Source organism: Delphinapterus leucas, chromosome 2 (genome assembly GCF_059928025.1).
Source record: "Delphinapterus leucas isolate spDelLeu-1000000601 "Yukka" chromosome 2, BTC_Dleu_Yukka2, whole genome shotgun sequence".
Lineage (NCBI taxonomy): Eukaryota > Metazoa > Chordata > Mammalia > Artiodactyla > Monodontidae > Delphinapterus > Delphinapterus leucas.
The window spans coordinates 104,255,734-104,273,959 of record NC_143130.1 but is presented as its reverse complement, the minus strand read 5'-3'; the positions used below and the strand labels follow the sequence as shown (position 1 = coordinate 104,273,959).

The following is an 18,226-nucleotide window of genomic DNA, read 5'->3' as shown; positions in this document are numbered from 1 at the left end:
GCACTGAGGCAGTCATAAATCTCTGATGAGACTTTCCCAAGAAAAAACAACCAGCCTAACAGGTACCCACCCCCCACATCCCAAGGCCCTTTCAGCCTCTCCATATTTCCCAGTGGATTATGGGCTCAATGTCCTATGCCCTGTTCAGGCAGCATTAATGATGATCTATTTTCTGGTGGAAGTTCGTTAACCCAAAGGAAGCAGAGTTAGGGCTGCTAAGTAAGAGGAATAAGAGGATTGACTCAAGGAAACTGGAAAACTAAGGTTTTCTAGTTCAAAACTGGAGGAATGAATTGAATTGCGTACTTCTGGGCTATGGAGTGTCCCAAACCCCACCAAGGACATAATTCAGGTACTCACCCCGTCGCCGCCATTTTCACCTGTGTTGGCAAGCATTTCCTGTAGGGCTCTGACAGAGAGGGACTGTTCCAGTACAAAATTGCAGACGCAGAGATCTGGAGGAACATACTGTGGAAATAAAACCAGAATGAGGATACCTACTCATATCAGTTGGGGATCAGTCACGCAATAACATCTCAAGGGCAAAGAGCCTATGAATCAAAGTAACACTTGGATCGATGGATGGATGAATGAGTACAAAAGGTAGCTTTTTTTTTTTTTTTTTTTATTCACGTTAAAATGGGTTTCAAGCTGGATTCTAAAGGATGAGGAGAAGAAAAGCCCTAAGTCTCAAGGGAACAGCGACCAAAATGTCAGGATCAGCTTGAGTAATGGCTGGGGGCACACATGGGAGAAGAATACACATCCAGCCTTGCTGAAGGAGCGAAGGCTGATCGACACTGATGTCTGGGTGGGACCAAAGGAAGAAAGTCACTGGGATCTCATCCACAATAATTTGTACAAGGACATGACCAGAATAGTGACCAAACACTCGGCAATAGTGACCAAAACAGGGAACCCAATTACTTGTTAAGAAAATCTGGATGCCACAGTGTAAAAAGAGAGGATTAAGAGCTACATAAATTTAATTCTGAACAAAGAAATTGATGACCCCTACAACAATCATTCTAATTTATTTTATGCTCAGGTAATACCATGATATTTTCAAACATTTCTCAATAACAGACAGCCTTCTCTGCAGATTGACTAGTAATAGCTAATGCTCATCGAGTACTTTTCTGTGCCAGGTATTGTTTTAAGTGCTTTGCTTATACTGGCTCATTTAATCTTCACAATCACTCCATGTATACATACTGTTTATCTCTCAGTTTCCAGCCGAGGAAACTAAGGCACAGAGAAGTTAGGTCACCTGCCCAAGGTCATGGCTTACACTTGGGTGAGTTGGATTCAAATCTAGACACTCTGTCTCCAAATCCATACACTTAACTCTGTTCCTGCTGCTGATGAAAACGTTACAGATTTTTTTCACAACTAGACCATTTTCTTTAATAAATTTATTTATTTATTCATTCATTCATTCATTTTTGGCTGCATTGGGTCTTTGTTACTCTGTGCAGGTTTTCTCTAGTTGCGGCGAGCGGGGGCTGCTCTTTGTTGCTGTGCGTGGGCTTCTCATTGCGGTGGCTTCTCTTGTTGCGGAGCATGGGCTCTAGGTGCACGGGCTTCAGTAGTTGTGGCACGTGGGCTCAGTAGGTGTGGCGCACAGGCTTAGTTGCTCCGCGGCATGTGGGATCTTCCCGGACCAGGGCTCGAACCCGTGTCCCCTGCATTGGCAGGCGGATTCTCAACCACTGCGCCACCAGGGAAGCCCTAGGCTATTTTCAATCAGCAAAGATTTAAGTTTTATATTTCTGCAAAACACAGTGCTTGGTATTGAGAAAGATATAAAAACATGCAAAACAAAATCAATGCTCTTCAGGAGTTTACAATCCGGTTCCACGATACATCATTTTCTTTGGGAACACAGCTTATATTCACCTTGCACACCAAGCCTTTGTTTCCTCTGTTATATTGGCTGAACATTGACACCATCAGAGTAACAGGAATAAGGAATGAGGGCTGGAAGTCACCCACAGCTATGTCTAACACTCCGAGACAGGTAACACTGTTTCTATGGAGCTCCAACTTAAAAGCTAAAAGCAAGCCTGCTATTAAAGCACATATAACCCCTCTGATTTTCAACATTTTCATTTTTTAAATAAAGATTATGGAATTGGTGATCTTTAATTTCCCTTTAATTTCCAAGTGCTTGTATTTGTACCTTCTTCCTCCTCTTCCCCAACCTCAATGCCCTCAAAAATAAACTGATGTCCCACTTGTTGGACCTGCCCACTCTTTCCCTTTAGTAAAGTTCTGAGACCCCCTTAAGCCAAGAGTGGCTCATCCTATCCTGAAGGCTACTGGCCCACGGGTGACTTACATTTTGCCACTTAAATACTTTTCTACTTAGGATCTCTACAGTCAGAAATCCTAAAAACCCAGACTCCCTAGAATTCTGGTGTTATAGGAAATTGCCCAGTTCTCTTTATGAACATGATGTAGCCAAGGAGAAACTGTATGTAACACGAGGAGACAACAGCCTTTATTTTACGTTTCTTGCTTCGCTGTCAACGTTTGTTCCTGCTGCAGCTAATTAACTCATTTGTATGAGACTTGAACAAGCAGACGGCTGGTGATGCAGGGCAAGGCTTCACATCAGGAAGTGTTTTTAGAGTACATATCGCATCATTACAAGTACCAGGCAATAATATGATAAAGCATTTCCCTAAAGACCATATGCCACAAATATATACAGTCCGACTCAGTCTCCCAAAAGACGATGCCACCTCAGAAGATTTTACAGAGGTTTTTTTTTCCTGCCACATCTTGGTCTATCTTGATCTCACGTCACCGGAATAGGAAGCAAAAAGAGCTAGGGTTTGAGTGTGTCCACTTCCTCCTTCACTTCACTAGAGCATGCGATTTGGAGATTTCTCTATTCAGGAATGTCTGCGGGTATGGCTGGTACTTTAAAGGGTGCGTTTTGGCTAATCAAGTGAATGACCCCAACATTCACGCTCACTTTTACAAGAACCCTGTTTAGTCCGGTCTCTTTAAGACAGAAACCTTCACAGCTCCAAGTGCTAGAGATCCTGTCCTTATACGAGATTGTGTGATCCTGTCAGCTCTCTTTCCTCCTGTTCTGGTTTGCTTGGACAGGGATAGGAGTTCTCCCCCGGCAATGCCATCCCCCATCCTGATAGAGGACCACGGATACCAGACACGAGGCATGCTCCAATTACATTTTTCTTTTCCCTCCAGAAATTAAAAGTCCCAAGGTGGTCGTGATTTAATTCCTGGTACAAATGGGTACATTGACAGAGGGAGAGTGAGCATGGGGAGTGGGGGGAAGCATCTCATATGGGAACACTGTATCTGTCACTGGTTTACATAGTTTCCTTACAGTTTAGTTTTTCTTCCTCTAGAGTGCGGTCCTGCCTGGACTGTCCATGCTCGGGGATAAGGTCACACCACTCCAAGAGCAGGCAGAACAACATGTGGGCAGTGGCAGGGGAGGGAACAGGGCAACAGGAATATCTGGAGGAAAACAAAATGCAGCTAGCAACTTGTGACATGGGAGTGCAGAGCACAGAGCCATCTGACCTGCTCCACCAGCTGCCATCCTTAATTACACTCCACACCGGCCTGAGCTCCCACCTCCACATTTGCCAAGAATGAGCCAAGGCCACTGGTCCATCAAAGCTAATTTGTTTGCAGCATGAGAATTCCCCCAGGAGGCCGGCTCATTGTGTCTGTGCTCTGGAGCCTGTGCGTCGGTCACTGCCTGCCAGGCGTGGGGCATGTGTTTGATGATTCTCAGCACGGAGAGAAGGGCTCTGTTGACATCTGTTCTGAAATAGCTCCTCATCACTCCCCAGCCCTGTCCTCAGCCTAGAGAAGCACCATGTTTCCAAATGTCCTACAGAAAACCTTGAGATGCCAGGGCTCTGCATAAGCCAGGAGCTAGGTATTCATTTAACCCCACTGTGTAGAAAACAGTGAAAGGGAAGGCCTATGGACCCTCCATGTTCCGTAAGTCTATGTAACATATACCTCGCTGCACTCAAAGTATTTTTCTGGGGCTTACTAAGTCCAAGAAGGTGGGAATTTAACACTCCTGTTATTGGATTCATTTAGCATTTTTCTACCTAGCACCCCACAATGTACACTCACCAGGGTACTAGTTTGTACAAGGCAATCCTTCAGGGGAACGAAGAGAAGAAATAGTTAACAGAAACAGGGATGTTCTCCCTCTATTATGCTGTCAACCACAGTCGCTGTGGCTTACATAGTTCTTCACGCAACGCAGTCTGTCTCCCTAGATTGTGGGTATCTTGCAAAATCTGTGTCTGACTCTACTTTTGCTATCCTTAGTAGACAGAACAGCAAGTGCTCAACTCAAGCCTTCTTGAGCTGACTCTCCGTGTCCTAGACTAGCCGAGAGTATGTGACTGATGGTAGCGGTGGTTGCAGCACTAAGCATGCACTTGCCTGTTGAGCCCCTTCCCCAAGCCTCCTGCTTAAGATTCAAGGGACCCTTCTTCTCTCATCGTCATGGGTCTCCTCCCACTTCTCTGTTAGCCCATCTGGCTCTCATATGGCCGCGCCTCGATAATATACCCTGTAAGTGCGGCAATGGCTTTGAATGAAAAAGCAGTATAGGTTATATTGGTTAAGAGCGAACCCTCTAGCACAGGATCGCCTGAGGTCCTATCTCTGTTCAACCGCTTATTAGCTGAATGACGTTAGGCAGATAAGTTAGTCTCTTTGCCTCAGTTTCCTTACCTGTAAAGTAGAAATCTAATCGTACCCACTTCTCAGAATAAACTAATTTTTTATATTTAAAGAACTTACGATATGGTCTGGCACATAGTAAGTACTCAATAAATGTCAAATGTTGTCCACACAGGGCAGTGAAATCCACATATCAATAACTCACTTAAATGTTTATGTATATATCTACTATTTCTGAAGTTCTTATTTTGTGTAAGGATAAGGCAAAATCCCTGCTCTTCAAGGTTGTGCGGTCTCGTGGAGAATTGGGGCAGCAAACGGAAAATTTCCAAAGTATGATTCAAAAGGCCCATAGGTGGGTAAGGAAGCGTGAGGAAGCACCCAGAGTTGAACAGGGCTGCAGTGGAGAGAGGGGGAGGGGGAGGGGAACAAGCAAAGGGAGGTGAGAGGTGAGGCTGAGAAAGAAGTAGGTGCTAGACTGAGGGTCTTGAGTCACCCTGCCAAGGATTTTGGACTCTGTCTTCAGTGCAATAGCCTACATTCAAGGAAGCGACCCAATCAAATGTGCATCTTTGAAAGATCACTGCAGGTCCAGTGTGAAGTGGGCTAGACCAAGGCAGAGAAACTAGTTAGGAAGTTGTTGCAATAAACTGGTTACAAGGGGACAATGGCATGAATTAAAATAATGGTAGTTGAAATGGAGATAAAGCAGTGAATTTGAAAAATCTTCAGAAGTTCAGAGAGAGAAGATCTGGTGACTAATTGAACACAGGAGAAGAGTGGAAGATAACCAGTGTTTCTATCGGATGGAAAAAGAACTCAGGAAGAACAAGCCACACCAAGGGTCAAAAGTACCACAAAGACAGTAATTGCACTCGGCAGATTGTCCCTGGATCTCCATTTGGGCAACAGAATGATGATGGGAGAGCAAAGTCTCTGTGATGATGTAGTGGTATCCCTGCAGGTGTCAGCAGAGGGAGGCTCACCTGGGAGAAGAGGAGGAACCTGAGAGAAAGACACATGTTCTCCACAAAAGGAGAATTCCTGGAGACCCAGCAACCAAAGTCAGCCCAAGTAACCTTACTTCCCTTTCCCATGTCCATTAGGCAGTCAGCCAGTATTTAGAGAACCTAACAGTATGCATGCGGTATTGTACTAGCTGCTGTGGGGAACGAAAGAGAAAAGACATGGTTTCTATCCTTTAAGGAATTCTTAAGCTATTTGAAGAGACAGATCTACCATAGATGAGACTTTATGAAACAATAAAAAAGTTTACATTCAATGCTAAATTGGAGAGTATGAGTTATATGTCTTACAGGACCAAGAGGCCTCTCAGCCATGTTGGGATGGGGAAAGGCCAGCCCAGGCTGGAGCGTGGCCTAAAGAGGGTTTACGTGGGCAAGTAGCTCCTGGCACAGAGCCAGAACTCAAATTTTTGTTTAATGAATGAACAAGATGGGAGAGTTATCCTTCCATTTCCTTGTGTGGATTCTTCCCTTCTGTTTAAAATTCCATTCGTTGAAGCAGCATTTTTAAGTTATAGGCTTTCCAGAACCTCTGTCCTTACTTCCCTTTGCTTTTTCACCTAACTCACCATCCCCCCAACTCACCTCCATGGGCACTATGTCTGCTGGCAAGAGGCAGAGCTGGACTCTGTCCCCAGTGGTCTGGCTTCTACACGCCTTGTCTGTTCCATTTCACCACAGTGCCTCACACAGGACTGAAAACCATCTCCCTATGATGGCTCAATGCAGTCCTACTCAAAGACTATGGATGAGAAGACTTCCCAAGCCCTCGGGGGCAGAAAATTATCCTCTCCTCCAGAAAATGTTCCAGGTCAATCTGGCCCCACTAGGTACAGTGTGGCATTGGATAAGACCAACTTTCTATGGGTGAGCATCACGATGGCTAGAGATGGGACATATAGCTTGTATTTCAGGAGCTTTAAGCACTTCACAGACATGATCTCATCCACCTACAGCAGACATGCGCTCATTTGTGGACTGCCTCTCTGTTATTGATAATACATAATTATTTGTATTGTGTTTATACTTCAAAGGCAGAGCCGATCGTTAACCAAACTAACACCTGCATCTCATCCCAAGCAGGTTTTAAGTATTTATGCAGTTAAGCGCCTTTTAAATCTACCTTTGTCACCTCTGCTAAGTTTTTGATAGATTATAATGAAGAAAGTTATATAGTGAATATTTAAACCTGAAGCTGTTGCCCAGTCTCTGTATTTCTACAAAAATTGTTGGTGGCTTTACAACTATTTTAGAGGTAGGTCAACTGAGATACAAAGGAATTAGGTAAAACTTATATGGGCAAGTGGAGAAATAAGAATAGAATTCATATATACATTTAAAATGTATCTATTTACCTAGCTATATAATTGTAGCAGGTACTGTACTAAATCCTTTATAAATATTACCTCATTTAACTCTTACATCAACTCTTTTAGCAAAAAGATTATAGACAGTTTATAAATGAGAAAACTGAGACTCAGGAAGGTTGAAACACTTCCCCACAACCACATGCTGAGAATAGCATTTAAATCGGGAATTCCAGGCTCAACACTTTCTGATACTGTGTCAATATTCCTGAAGAGAAGGTTCTCATCCTTATACGAACATTGTGTTGTGGAACTCTAATTCTACTAGGCTACCTCCTCCCAATTCTTTTTTTTTTTTTTGCCACACCGAGCGGCATGTGGGGATCTTAGTTTCCCAACCAGGAATCGAACCCGTGCCCCCTGCAGTGGAAGCATGGAGTCTTAACCACTGGACCGCCAGGGAAGTCTCCTCCCAATGCTCATACTTTAATAATTTCATATGAGGTTCTTGACTATCTCAGGAAGAGTTCTCTACTCTGGAATGGCTACTGCAAAGATTACGGGCTGCAGTTGGTGGGACTATCGGGACTCAAGAGCTTTCTAAAATTGAGATTCCTGGCAAGCACGCTCATTTCCATCTTCATGCAGTTCTGAAATCTGAAACCAACTTACCACGTAAGCTCTCTCTTCCAAAAAGCAATTCAACTCTGGGCATGATGGGACAAGTTTCCACCAAGGACATACATGTGGAGATTTTAAACGTGTGTACGTCCAGATTTTAAACATGTCGAGGGAAGAGACTTTGCCTATCTGTGTTAAAAGCTATCATGAAACAAGTTTAAAATGTATAAAACCTCGCTTAAGTTTTTTAAAAATATATTTTGCTATGGAAAAGGATCTTTCAGAAAGGTCTTTCTGAAAATATATACAGAAACTATTCGAAACATTTGAGTTCCAATTTTTGCCTGAACTTTGCTAACAAAAACCATTATACGTAAACAGTAAGGCACACAGAATTTAAACTTATAGCTGGAAAACATTCCTTCTGGGCAGAGAGGAGGAAGATTCTATTATCTTTTAAAGGAATGAAGTGAAGAAGGTGCCTTCTGATGCCCGAGGAATCAACCACAGGAAGGCAATGCTCTCAGTATCCCCCAGTCTCTTGGTGGTTCTTCATTCTAGGGAACAGTGAGCATCCCTGGGAGGACTGACAGCTGTGGAAAATCACTACCACAGCACAAGGAGACTTACGAAGCAAAATCACTCATGGTCGTGAGCAGAACAACTGCAGCATCTGACGCCATGCTGGCCTGAGGTTTTACTCCAGGAAAGAGGGAGTACTCAGAAGGAAAGGGATGGAATGAGTTGATTATGCAGAAGGGAGAGGAAGATTACCAAGTTACAGAAAGCTGTTGACATTTTAAAAAAATAAAATAATAAGTTTCTACTAGGGAGTTAAATATTTACTTGAGCAGAACACTTGCTGAAACACTCCCTACGCGAGCGAGGAGCCACTGCCACCTAGAAGCAGGAAATCCAAATTGCAGGACCAATATCCTTTGACAAAAGTCCTGCCAAGAAATACCAGCCCAAAGTGATAAAGAACTAAAAAACCCACAATCACTGTTTCTTTGCCTCATCCCTCAAATGCCCAGATATTGGCTGTTTAATTCACACTGATCCACGGATCCATTACAGTCTAGCCTCTCATAGGGAGAATGTTTATTAAGAGCCACACTTGCAACATCAACTATCCTTTTGATGATGCTCAGAGATTTCTCACAAGAGGTAACACAAATAAGCTTGTTTTGGAAGTGTGAATACAGTTGGCCCAAGAATCTCCTGGGCAAGGCTGCTAACATTTCAGATTCCTGGCACCCTTCTCCAGGTGGTACTTTAAAAGAATCTCCCAGGTGATTCTGAAGCAGGATGTCTCTGACCCCAATTTGAAAGATACTGTAGAGTAACTGGACCAAACAAGTAAAGTCAGGTCCCTGGACAGTAACTGATTCTTACTCTAGATCTTTCATTAAAAGAGTTCAATTCATCAATATATAAGAATTTCTTTCAAATGAATAACCCAATAATTTGAAATCCACATAATTGTTGTTTTTATGATCTTGCCTGCTATGGCCCCAACCAAAAGTAATGCTGAGGTACCCTGGACGCCTCTATTCTGCAAGCATCAGTTGTTTCTGGTACATAGGAAAAATGTCACCAAGAGCCTGGCAAAAATCAGTGCTGTGAAGCTTGTGTTCTTTAAAATAAGGAAGAAGGGGCGGCCAAAGAATCAGAGTCAAAACGCTGGGCAGCTGGCTTGTAAAGCTGCCTGCTGGGAAAATGCATCACTCACAGGCTGGATGGTTGATTTGGGTCTTGATTGAGCCAAGTTTTGCCTCCCTGCCTGGCATGGTCGGCATGTAGAATAACAAAGGTGTCAAAAGGTAGAAATGTGGAACACTTGCACCTGGAAAAAACAAGCTGTGCGGAGGAGCAGCAAACAATACCCACTGTTTATAGGCGGAGATAGCGGAAACAATGACTCTTTGTACGGCCCTAAAAAAAATACGGTCATAAATGAAACTCTAGCTTAATGAGTAGCACAGGTAATACAAAACGCTCTGTGGTAAGGAATGGGACCCTAATTTGCTAGTTTTCAATGGGATCTACTGTGAGAAACTGAAGTTGTTATTCCAAAGAGCTTACATATTGGGAAAAAAAGCAGAGCTCGGGAAAGAGGAAAAGCAGCATGTCAGTAAGGAGATGAAACCAGCATGTGTGTTCCATGTGCCATGAATAAATTAGGGGTACCAGCCTCAGCAGGAGGAACAGCACAGGGTACAGGATGGTGGAGTCGGAATGAGGTGTGATAGGCAGAAATATCAAGAGATGAGATCAAAGCTGAGGGGGGCGGACTGGCAGGAAAGCCTAGTCTCAACCTAATGTTTGTGTTTTAGTCTCCAGCTTGGTTTCCTTTAGTTTTGGTGGGAGGAACACTGACCAGCAGTGTATATATTCCTTGGCAATTCCACTTGCCCTCTCCTCCCTTTTGAGAAATGACGTGTTTGTCAGAGAATTTAGAAACCATGGCAAAGCTTTTCTCCATGGCAAGGCACTTCTCCATTTTCTCCAGCAGTGGTATCCAGCAGCTTCAGGAGGGGACAATGTGTGTCTCTTGGCCTCTCATCACATACAGGAAGGGGAAGATTGAGGAAAGCCTTCTGAGGCGCCCACAAGAGAAGAGACAATGCCAAGCTCAACTAAAGGCTGATGGAACAGAGACACTGTGTGCGCAATGGCAGCTCTGTCCCCTTAGGTGCAATGCTCACCACTATTATTATCGGGAAGAACCTCCTGTGTGCTGAGTCCTGCTTGATTACAGTAACAGCTCCATGAGGCTCTGGATGTGAAGTGGATAAAGCTCGAGGTGCCAAAGGGCAAGGACGACAGCTTGGCTTCCAAATGGTTTGAATTTTTTTTCCAATGCCTCCTTCCCACTCTCAGATTGAATCCAAATTCCAATGTGCAAATGCAGTTTTTACTTTTTGTCCCCTCCATGGAATTTTTGTTTTGGAAAAAATAAACATGTCACTATAAACTAAGTTCTGGATTCAAATTTTTTCTTTTGGCAGGAGTATATGGATAGACGTTCATAAAAGTTTCAGTTTTAAAAAGCCTTTGTGGAAATAAATAACAGCTATAAATACTTTTCTCCAATATGGAAGAAGTCCTCCTATATCCTACCCCCTTCAACTGCCTCATAGTGTCTGAGCTAAACTACTACCACTAATATTTACATGTGCAAGGATTAGTATCACATGCCCCCATTTACAAGGGGACATGTAATATTCAACACAGATATTTTAAAACATGTATACTAGAGAGGGATTTAGCACTGCCAGTCAGAAGTAGCTGCATGAGTTAAAAATGTTCACTTAATAATAAGCACTGCTTCAGTGGAGTGGGCTATATCTACTTCAGTAGTGCCATCCTTACCAGGAAGCATTCCAAGTATGAAGGATGAACAAACATCAAAATGCTCATTCAACTGTGGAGACGTGTTGGGTTCCGTTCTCTCCAAACCGCCTCCCATTGAAGTCACTGATACCTTTCACTCAGGTCGTGAGCCAGCTTTGATAAACACAAGGAAACCAGTAGGAGACTCAGTCTCTTCCTATTTGAACCCAACCCATCACTCAGCATCTGGTGAAGGTGACTAGGAAATACCATGTCAAATACTGCCTCTGCCCAACCATCCAAGTTCACACGACAGAACCTTCACTTCAGTTCCCTTCCTTATCCGTGCTAGACAACTAAGCCAAGTTCGTGAGGTTTCCCATCAACAATGAGGACAGAGAATAGGTGTTGCAGGGCAGATTACTCAGGAGGGAAGGGGAAAGGGAAAACCTCATCAGGAGTTACCTCCAATACACAATGGTTGTGTCAACTTGGTGCCATGAGAGAGGATGAACACACTGGTAGAAGCTGAAAGAGCAATGCCACACCTCAGAAAGGAAAGTCCTTGCTCATGGTGACCCAAGAGAAGTTTGTCAGACCTTATGAAGATAAATGTCTCAAACTAGGACTTCCCTGGTGGGGCAGTGGTTAAGAATCTGTCTGCCAATACAGGGGACACAGGTTCGGTCCCTGGTCTGGGAAGATCCTACATGCTGTGGAGCAACTAAGCCCGGGCACCACAACTACTGAGCCCATGCTCTAGAGCCCACAAGCCACAGCTACTGAGCCCACGTGCCAGAACTACTGAAGCCTGTGTGCCTAGAGCCCGTGCTCCACAACAAGAGAAGGCACTGCAACGAGAAGCCCGCGCGCCGCAACGAAGAGTAGCCCTGGCTCGCCGCAACTAGAGAAAGCCTGTGCGCAGCAACAAAGATCCAACGCAGCCAAAAATTAATTAATTAATTTTTGAAAGTGTCTCAAATTAGTCAGTTGCTCTCCAGCGGCATTTGTCCGTATGTTCTAGTGAATAAGATGAAGATGAGCGCCATGTCTGGCTTTCCAGTAAACGTGTACATTTTGGCAAAGAAGCAAGTTCATTCATTACTACAGCAATTCGAAACTTTTCATGGCAGGCTGTAGGTAAGGGTGAACACGATACTAATGAAGCCAAGGTCGGTGGTAGCTTTGCCTCGTTTTGTGATGACATCTAGCTACTTTGTCATTACTTAGTCAAACAAGGAAACAGATGTATAAGGCCGATGACTGCAAATTCAGACCTTCCACAATTTCTGAAAGTGAGGTCTGTGGACCACCTGCATAAGAACCAGACGGGAGTTTGTTTGAAAAAAAATAAAAGCAGATTTCTGGCCCTACGCAAGACAAGGCTGGGGATTGAAGGATATGCTCATTCCAGTTTGAGAACCTCAGCCTTTCTGGGTGAGCTCAGTGCCAAAGCTCACAGGTGCTGGCTAGGATCATCATCTTCAAGGATAAAGCATTCATGACACAATTTACCTGGGAAATCAGCGAGTGAGCGAAACCACAGTGCTCATTTTTCAAACTGAAAGGTGATCAGAGGAGGTTCTGGAAACTTCCGCATGAACATCAAAATGTTCTCATCTTTCTTGGCTGTATTTTTCACAAAAAAAGTAATTCCCTTTAGCTGTTTACTAAGAGGTTTTGCTGAATGACAATAGTAAGCCTTTTTGTGTTCACTCAGTCTCAGAGCTTGCATTAAATTCTAAAAACTCTCATCTTTAGGTGAAAGAAGAAGAATTGTTTGAACCTAGATGCTACAGCTTACCAGGGTAATGATTCAGATTTCAAGTCTCAAGTGACTGCCCTTGGGATGGAGGAGGTGGGATGGAAATCAATTATTCCGCCCTCAGTGCTCTGAGGCAGTACTGTACCTGAACCCGCCCCAAAGAGATGATAATCTATTCTATTTTGAAGTAGAAATATGTTGGGATGTATAGCGAAGTGCTAAAGTAGCGCTTAAGGCAAAAGTCTTTGATGAAAGCACTCTAATGAGAAATGGATCATTAGGGTCAAGGGTTTTAAAATCCTGTCAACCACTCAATAGCTCAAAAAGAACTGTCAGACAGAGGCTTACAAACAGCTTTCCTGTACCAGTCGTTCTCATCTAAAGGCTTTGCATAAAGCTCAGCTGAGTTTAAGTGGAATGGAAGAAAAATGATTGGAAAACATACTGACAGAGAAAGCAGCTAATCCTGGAATGACTGTTTTAAAAACAATTTGTAATCACTCCCTGAAATAACTTGGATGAAGAAACACAAATTAATTCTCCATAGCATTTTGAATTATTTAAAATCAACTATCTGCTACACAACAGGAATTTAAGAGCAAACAAGATATTGTTTCCAAATGACTCGTAAAATGTTTCAGTTCATGTAGTTTGTTCAGGTCACTATTTAAAAACTACTCAGTGAACTACTGAAAAGTAGAGAAATAAAGTTGTCAACTTAACTGTCTGTAAATCTTAACTTCTAAAACAATTTTAAACATTTCCTTTACAAAACTCTCCTCATGTAGTGGCTGGCAAATCAGATTCTAGACGTTATCTTGTGTAACATTTTAAAGCACGTTGGAGGGAGAGCAAAACCAGATCTCTTGAATCACTATTCTGTTCTTTGTAAACAATACTTTCGTCTGTGAATTATGAATATGCACATCATTTCAAAAGATCACATGAGAGGTCATCAGCATGGCTTAGGTTTTATCCCCAGGTTTTAAAACACCCACAAGGAATGAAAACGATGGATGTAACATGCCTTGGGTTTTTGACTCAAATTCTAAAACGAACGCAATGCATCGTTTTAATTCCATGTAAAAGTAACAACTGGAAGAGAGATATTCCCCCAATCACAGGAAGAAAAGGCAAGTCTTTGTGGTCTAATTAGTAAGTTCAAGAGTTGGTGGAGGAAGAAAAAATACTGCTAATCAAGACCAAAATAGCAGCTATTAGGTCTGAAGAGCAAAGTACTCAGTGCTGCAGAGGAGCCCGGGTATGAATAACACCTACTCATAATTCACCTGGGGCCATTTGCCTGCTGTGAACAAGTAAATGACAAATGAGCAGCAGAGCAATGGTGCCACTTTACACACTGAATAAATTCTTTGTGAAGATTCCCACCACTAAAGGTACAGGCTGTCTTTAAAGAAAAAGAGGGGACGGTATTGCCTCAAGCAGATAAGTTATCAACACAGTATTAATAACTCAAATAGTAAGAAGGACAATATAGACGAGAGGAGATCTCAGGGTTAACACTTTTTTCCTTCTCTTTAACTAGGTCCTCGGATCCGGCAACTGACAAATGCATTAATAAACTTGACATGCGTTGCTCTCGACTTCTATGCTATTCCTTTGGATATCTGTTTCCCTACTCATCTCTTAACCGTTAGAAACAGCAGAGCATGAGCCTCAATGTGGATGCAGAAATGGAAAGAAGACTTCTGGAAAGAAAACCATTTAGCTGCCGAATGGGAAGAACTGGACCGTGGAGAGCCACGATTTTCAGAATCTGAGCATCCCTAGGATTAGACTCCAACCCTTCGACTCGATGAATTCACATATGGACCAGTAGGAAATGAGCCCTTTATCCTGCCTACACAAAACAACAATAGTCCCTGACCCAGCGTGAACAATCTTCCCTTGGGGCCCTCTCGATTCCAGATGCTTATTCTCTCATTCTTCAGATAACTTGGGCTTAGGAGGTTGGGTCTGTGTCCTTCTCCTTCCCGGGACTGTTTCTAGATCACTGCTCTTCCACAAGTTAACTCCTCCTCCTTTAAGCATCCTGAGCCTGGAGACATCACCATTTGCTGCCTCCCTTTTTGCTGTTTGTTTATTTCTGTGACCTTCTCATCTTCACTGAAATCTCTGGCCCACTCTTGGTGATAAGAACACTCACATTGCTATTTCTTGAATTGTGTGCTCCCCGCAAATAGATGCTGAAGTCTTGACCCCCAGCAACTGTTAATATGACCTGATTTGGAAATAGGGTCTTCACGGATGTAATCAAGTTAAGATGAAGTCATTAGGGTGGGGCTTAATCCAACAGGACTGATGTCCTTACAAGAAGGGGAAAACGCCATGTGAAGACAGACGCACAGAAATGGGCCATATAAAGATGGAGTCAGAGATTGGGGGTATGCTGTCACAAACCAAGGAACACCTGGGGCTGCCAGAAACTAGAATGGGCAAGGAGGATCCTCCCACAGAGGCTTCGGAGGGAGCATGGCTCTGTTCACACCTTGATTTCAGACTTCTAGCCTCCAGAACTGTAAGAGAATAAACTTCTGTTGTCTGAAGCCACCTAGTTTATGCTAATTTGTTACAGTAGCCCTAGGAAACTAATGGGCTATATGAATAGTCTATCCCATATTACAGCTTCGCAGTTATTGTGCTTCTTCTTCATCAGTGATCTTCTATACCGCAGTTCAGCAACCCTCTTTCAGGGTCATACACCTGGGGTCTAGTTTCAGCCAAACTGCTCTACTCGGAGACCTCTGATGGACGCACCCCACTTTTTAACCATGCAGTCACCTTTCAGCGGGCTTCCTTACTCAATTACCCTCATCACTATTTACACCCCTCAATCCTTTTCACTCACACAGTCTCCTCCTATCTTTAGGTCTTTCCTCATTCAGCTTAATTTCCAAGATTCCATGGTCCAGTCTCCTAAACTCTCTTGCCGTTTTGACACTTACCCCACTCACCCGGCAACGCTTTGACCCTGGCAGAATTTAACTATCCACCTTCTCCATGCCTGCGCTGGGCCTGCGGAGAGCTGCTGCACGAGATGACAGAATTCAGAAAATTGGTAGCGCTGAAAAGTCATGGTTACCAACCTCAGCGGGCCCTCCCTGCTGTGCCCTCACACTGCTCAGCAATCGCACTAGTCTCCTCTAGGCGGCTCACTCACCAAAACTTTCTGCACAAAACCTACAGGTCTCCTCCCCGCCTTGTCTTCTTCCTCTTCAGTGGAGTAGGAGGTCTTCCTTGCTTGAAGGCCAATTCCTCATCTCTGTCCTTAATACCAGCCCTTTCCACTGTATCAGCAATTTGCACACTAAAGCATCCCTTCCCTCTTCTGCATCCCTTCTCTTTCTCCACTTGTACCTTTCCATCAGCATGGGAACATGCTTAAGACTTAAGCACACTTAAGCCTTTTCTACTACAAAAATCCTTCCATCCTCTGACCCTCTCCAGCCATCACTCTCTCTTTCAGAGATTTCTGCACTGGCTGTCTTTATTTTGTCTTTATTTTCTGCCTGAGCTCCACCTCGGCTAAACTGGCTCTGCCCTTGTCACCCCGCTGAGCAAGCTCTCACCAAGACTGCCATTGGCCTCCGTGTCACTACATCTAATGGACACATTCCAAACTCACATTACTTTGCCTCCAAGTGACATCCTACCCTATTGACCATCCTCCTTCTTGACGCTCTTCCCGTGATTTCTGTGGCTTCTATGACATTGTCCATGCCTATTTTCCCTCTGATCCCTTAGGTTTCTCCTCCTCCTTCTCTGTGCTGTGTTTCTCTTCCTCTACTCATCTTTAAATATCTACATTTTCCAAGCACTCTTCTCTTCCCTTCTTAATCCATATTTTTTTCCCCTCTCAAAGCTTGATTTGCTATCCTTAAGCCAATATCTCCTAAATATTATCTCCATTCCAACCTCTCTGATCCATACATCCAGATGCCTATCAAAGTTTCCTCTTGGATGCTTTCCAGGCCTTTTGAATTCAATACGCCCCAAATCCAGTTCATAAGCACTATCTGTCCTAAAACTAACACTTTCCTGCTCCCATATGCCCTATTTCACTAAACAACATGTCATCCATAGGCAGCTAACTCTAGTTACACTTGACTCCTCCCACTTTGATCCCTTCACCACCCTATACGTCCCATTAACCACACCTGGAGTCAATTTAATCCCTGTCTATTCACGTCCTTTTTACATATGAAGGACCTACACAGTTTCCACAAGTTCATGTTTTCGCCTGACAATCAGCCCGTTTGTGTTCAACTCCCATCTTTGCTACTTCAAAACCTGTGCCCTCGCCTCTTCTCTTTTGCATATGCCAAAGCTGCTCTCAGTTAATTCCCTCACCAACAGTGCCATATGTTAGTCCCCCCCTCCCTGCCTTTTCTTTTATGGCTTCAGTCTCTCCTTCTCTACGGCCTCCTTTTTCTCTGCCGAAAACATGCCTGTCTCTAATCATGGAAACTCCTTCTTTATAACCCAGATTTTGCTTCAACACCATTTTCTCTTCTTTTAACTCAGCTGCTTCACAGAGCAGTGAACACTCACTGAAGAGGTTCTGGTTCAGGTAACAGTGGAGAAGCTTACAGCAGAATAATCTTCCTGACAATAACAATTATAAATTTTGGAAACACATTAAAAAGATAACTGTTTGAAGGTACTGGAGAGCAATCTAAAGCCGGAGGGAAAAATATGACTCTTGAAAGAAGGGAAGCCAAGTAGGTGATATGCACATTTAATTAAAATTTCCCCTGAGGCCACTCCCTTGTTTATGGATTTTATAGGGGATTGATGGCAAGAAAAAAAGCTGCTGTGGAGTCAGAGGGCTGAGTTTGGGGTTGTTGGAACGTCAGGAAATTGAAGAGGAGAATGTGGAAAAAGGAGGGAACCACTGTATATGAAAACCCCAAATCGGCAATAAAAATGCCCCTCAAATTCTGGCCCACTCATCAACTGTACAGGGTAGCACTCCAAGCATCCAACGGAAAGGAACAGCTGGAATGCTTAAAAGGAAGGAAGGTTTCAGTAGCTACCTGGTTTTGGAGTGTCAGAATTTGGTGTTCAAGCCTAACTCTCTAGACAGGGTTAGGAAACACTTCAGGATTTTCCTTAAAATCCAGATGGGCTACATCCCAAGACTAACGACTATATCCGAAAACTAAATGCAAAACTAAAAGAGACCAAGGCTCCAGAAGATCAAGGAGCTCCACCAGTAATTTAATTGCCTGCTACAACAAAATACAATACTCTTTAGGGAAAGAAAAGTGAAGACAAAATAACTACAAAACATCAGCTACAATCTTCAGTATAAAATAAAAATTACTAGACATGCAAAGAAATAGGAAAATGTGACTCATAATCAAAGGAAAAACCAGTCATAAGGAGCAGATCCACAGACAACCCATATACTGGCATTAGTAGGCAGGATTTAAAATAACTATTATAAATGTTAA

At 43.3% G+C, this 18,226-nt stretch overlaps 1 protein-coding gene across 1 annotated transcript in view; it reads right to left on the bottom strand.

Moving 5' to 3' along the window:
* Nucleotides 1-18,226, bottom strand: part of RYR3 (ryanodine receptor 3) — a 373,779-nt gene that overhangs the window by 337,040 nt on the left and 18,513 nt on the right. Inside the window, exon 6 of the mRNA XM_089906254.1 lies at nucleotides 361-468. Within this exon, the coding sequence (XP_089762380.1) occupies nucleotides 361-468 (108 nt within the window). The remainder of the gene's footprint in view (nucleotides 1-360; nucleotides 469-18,226) is intronic.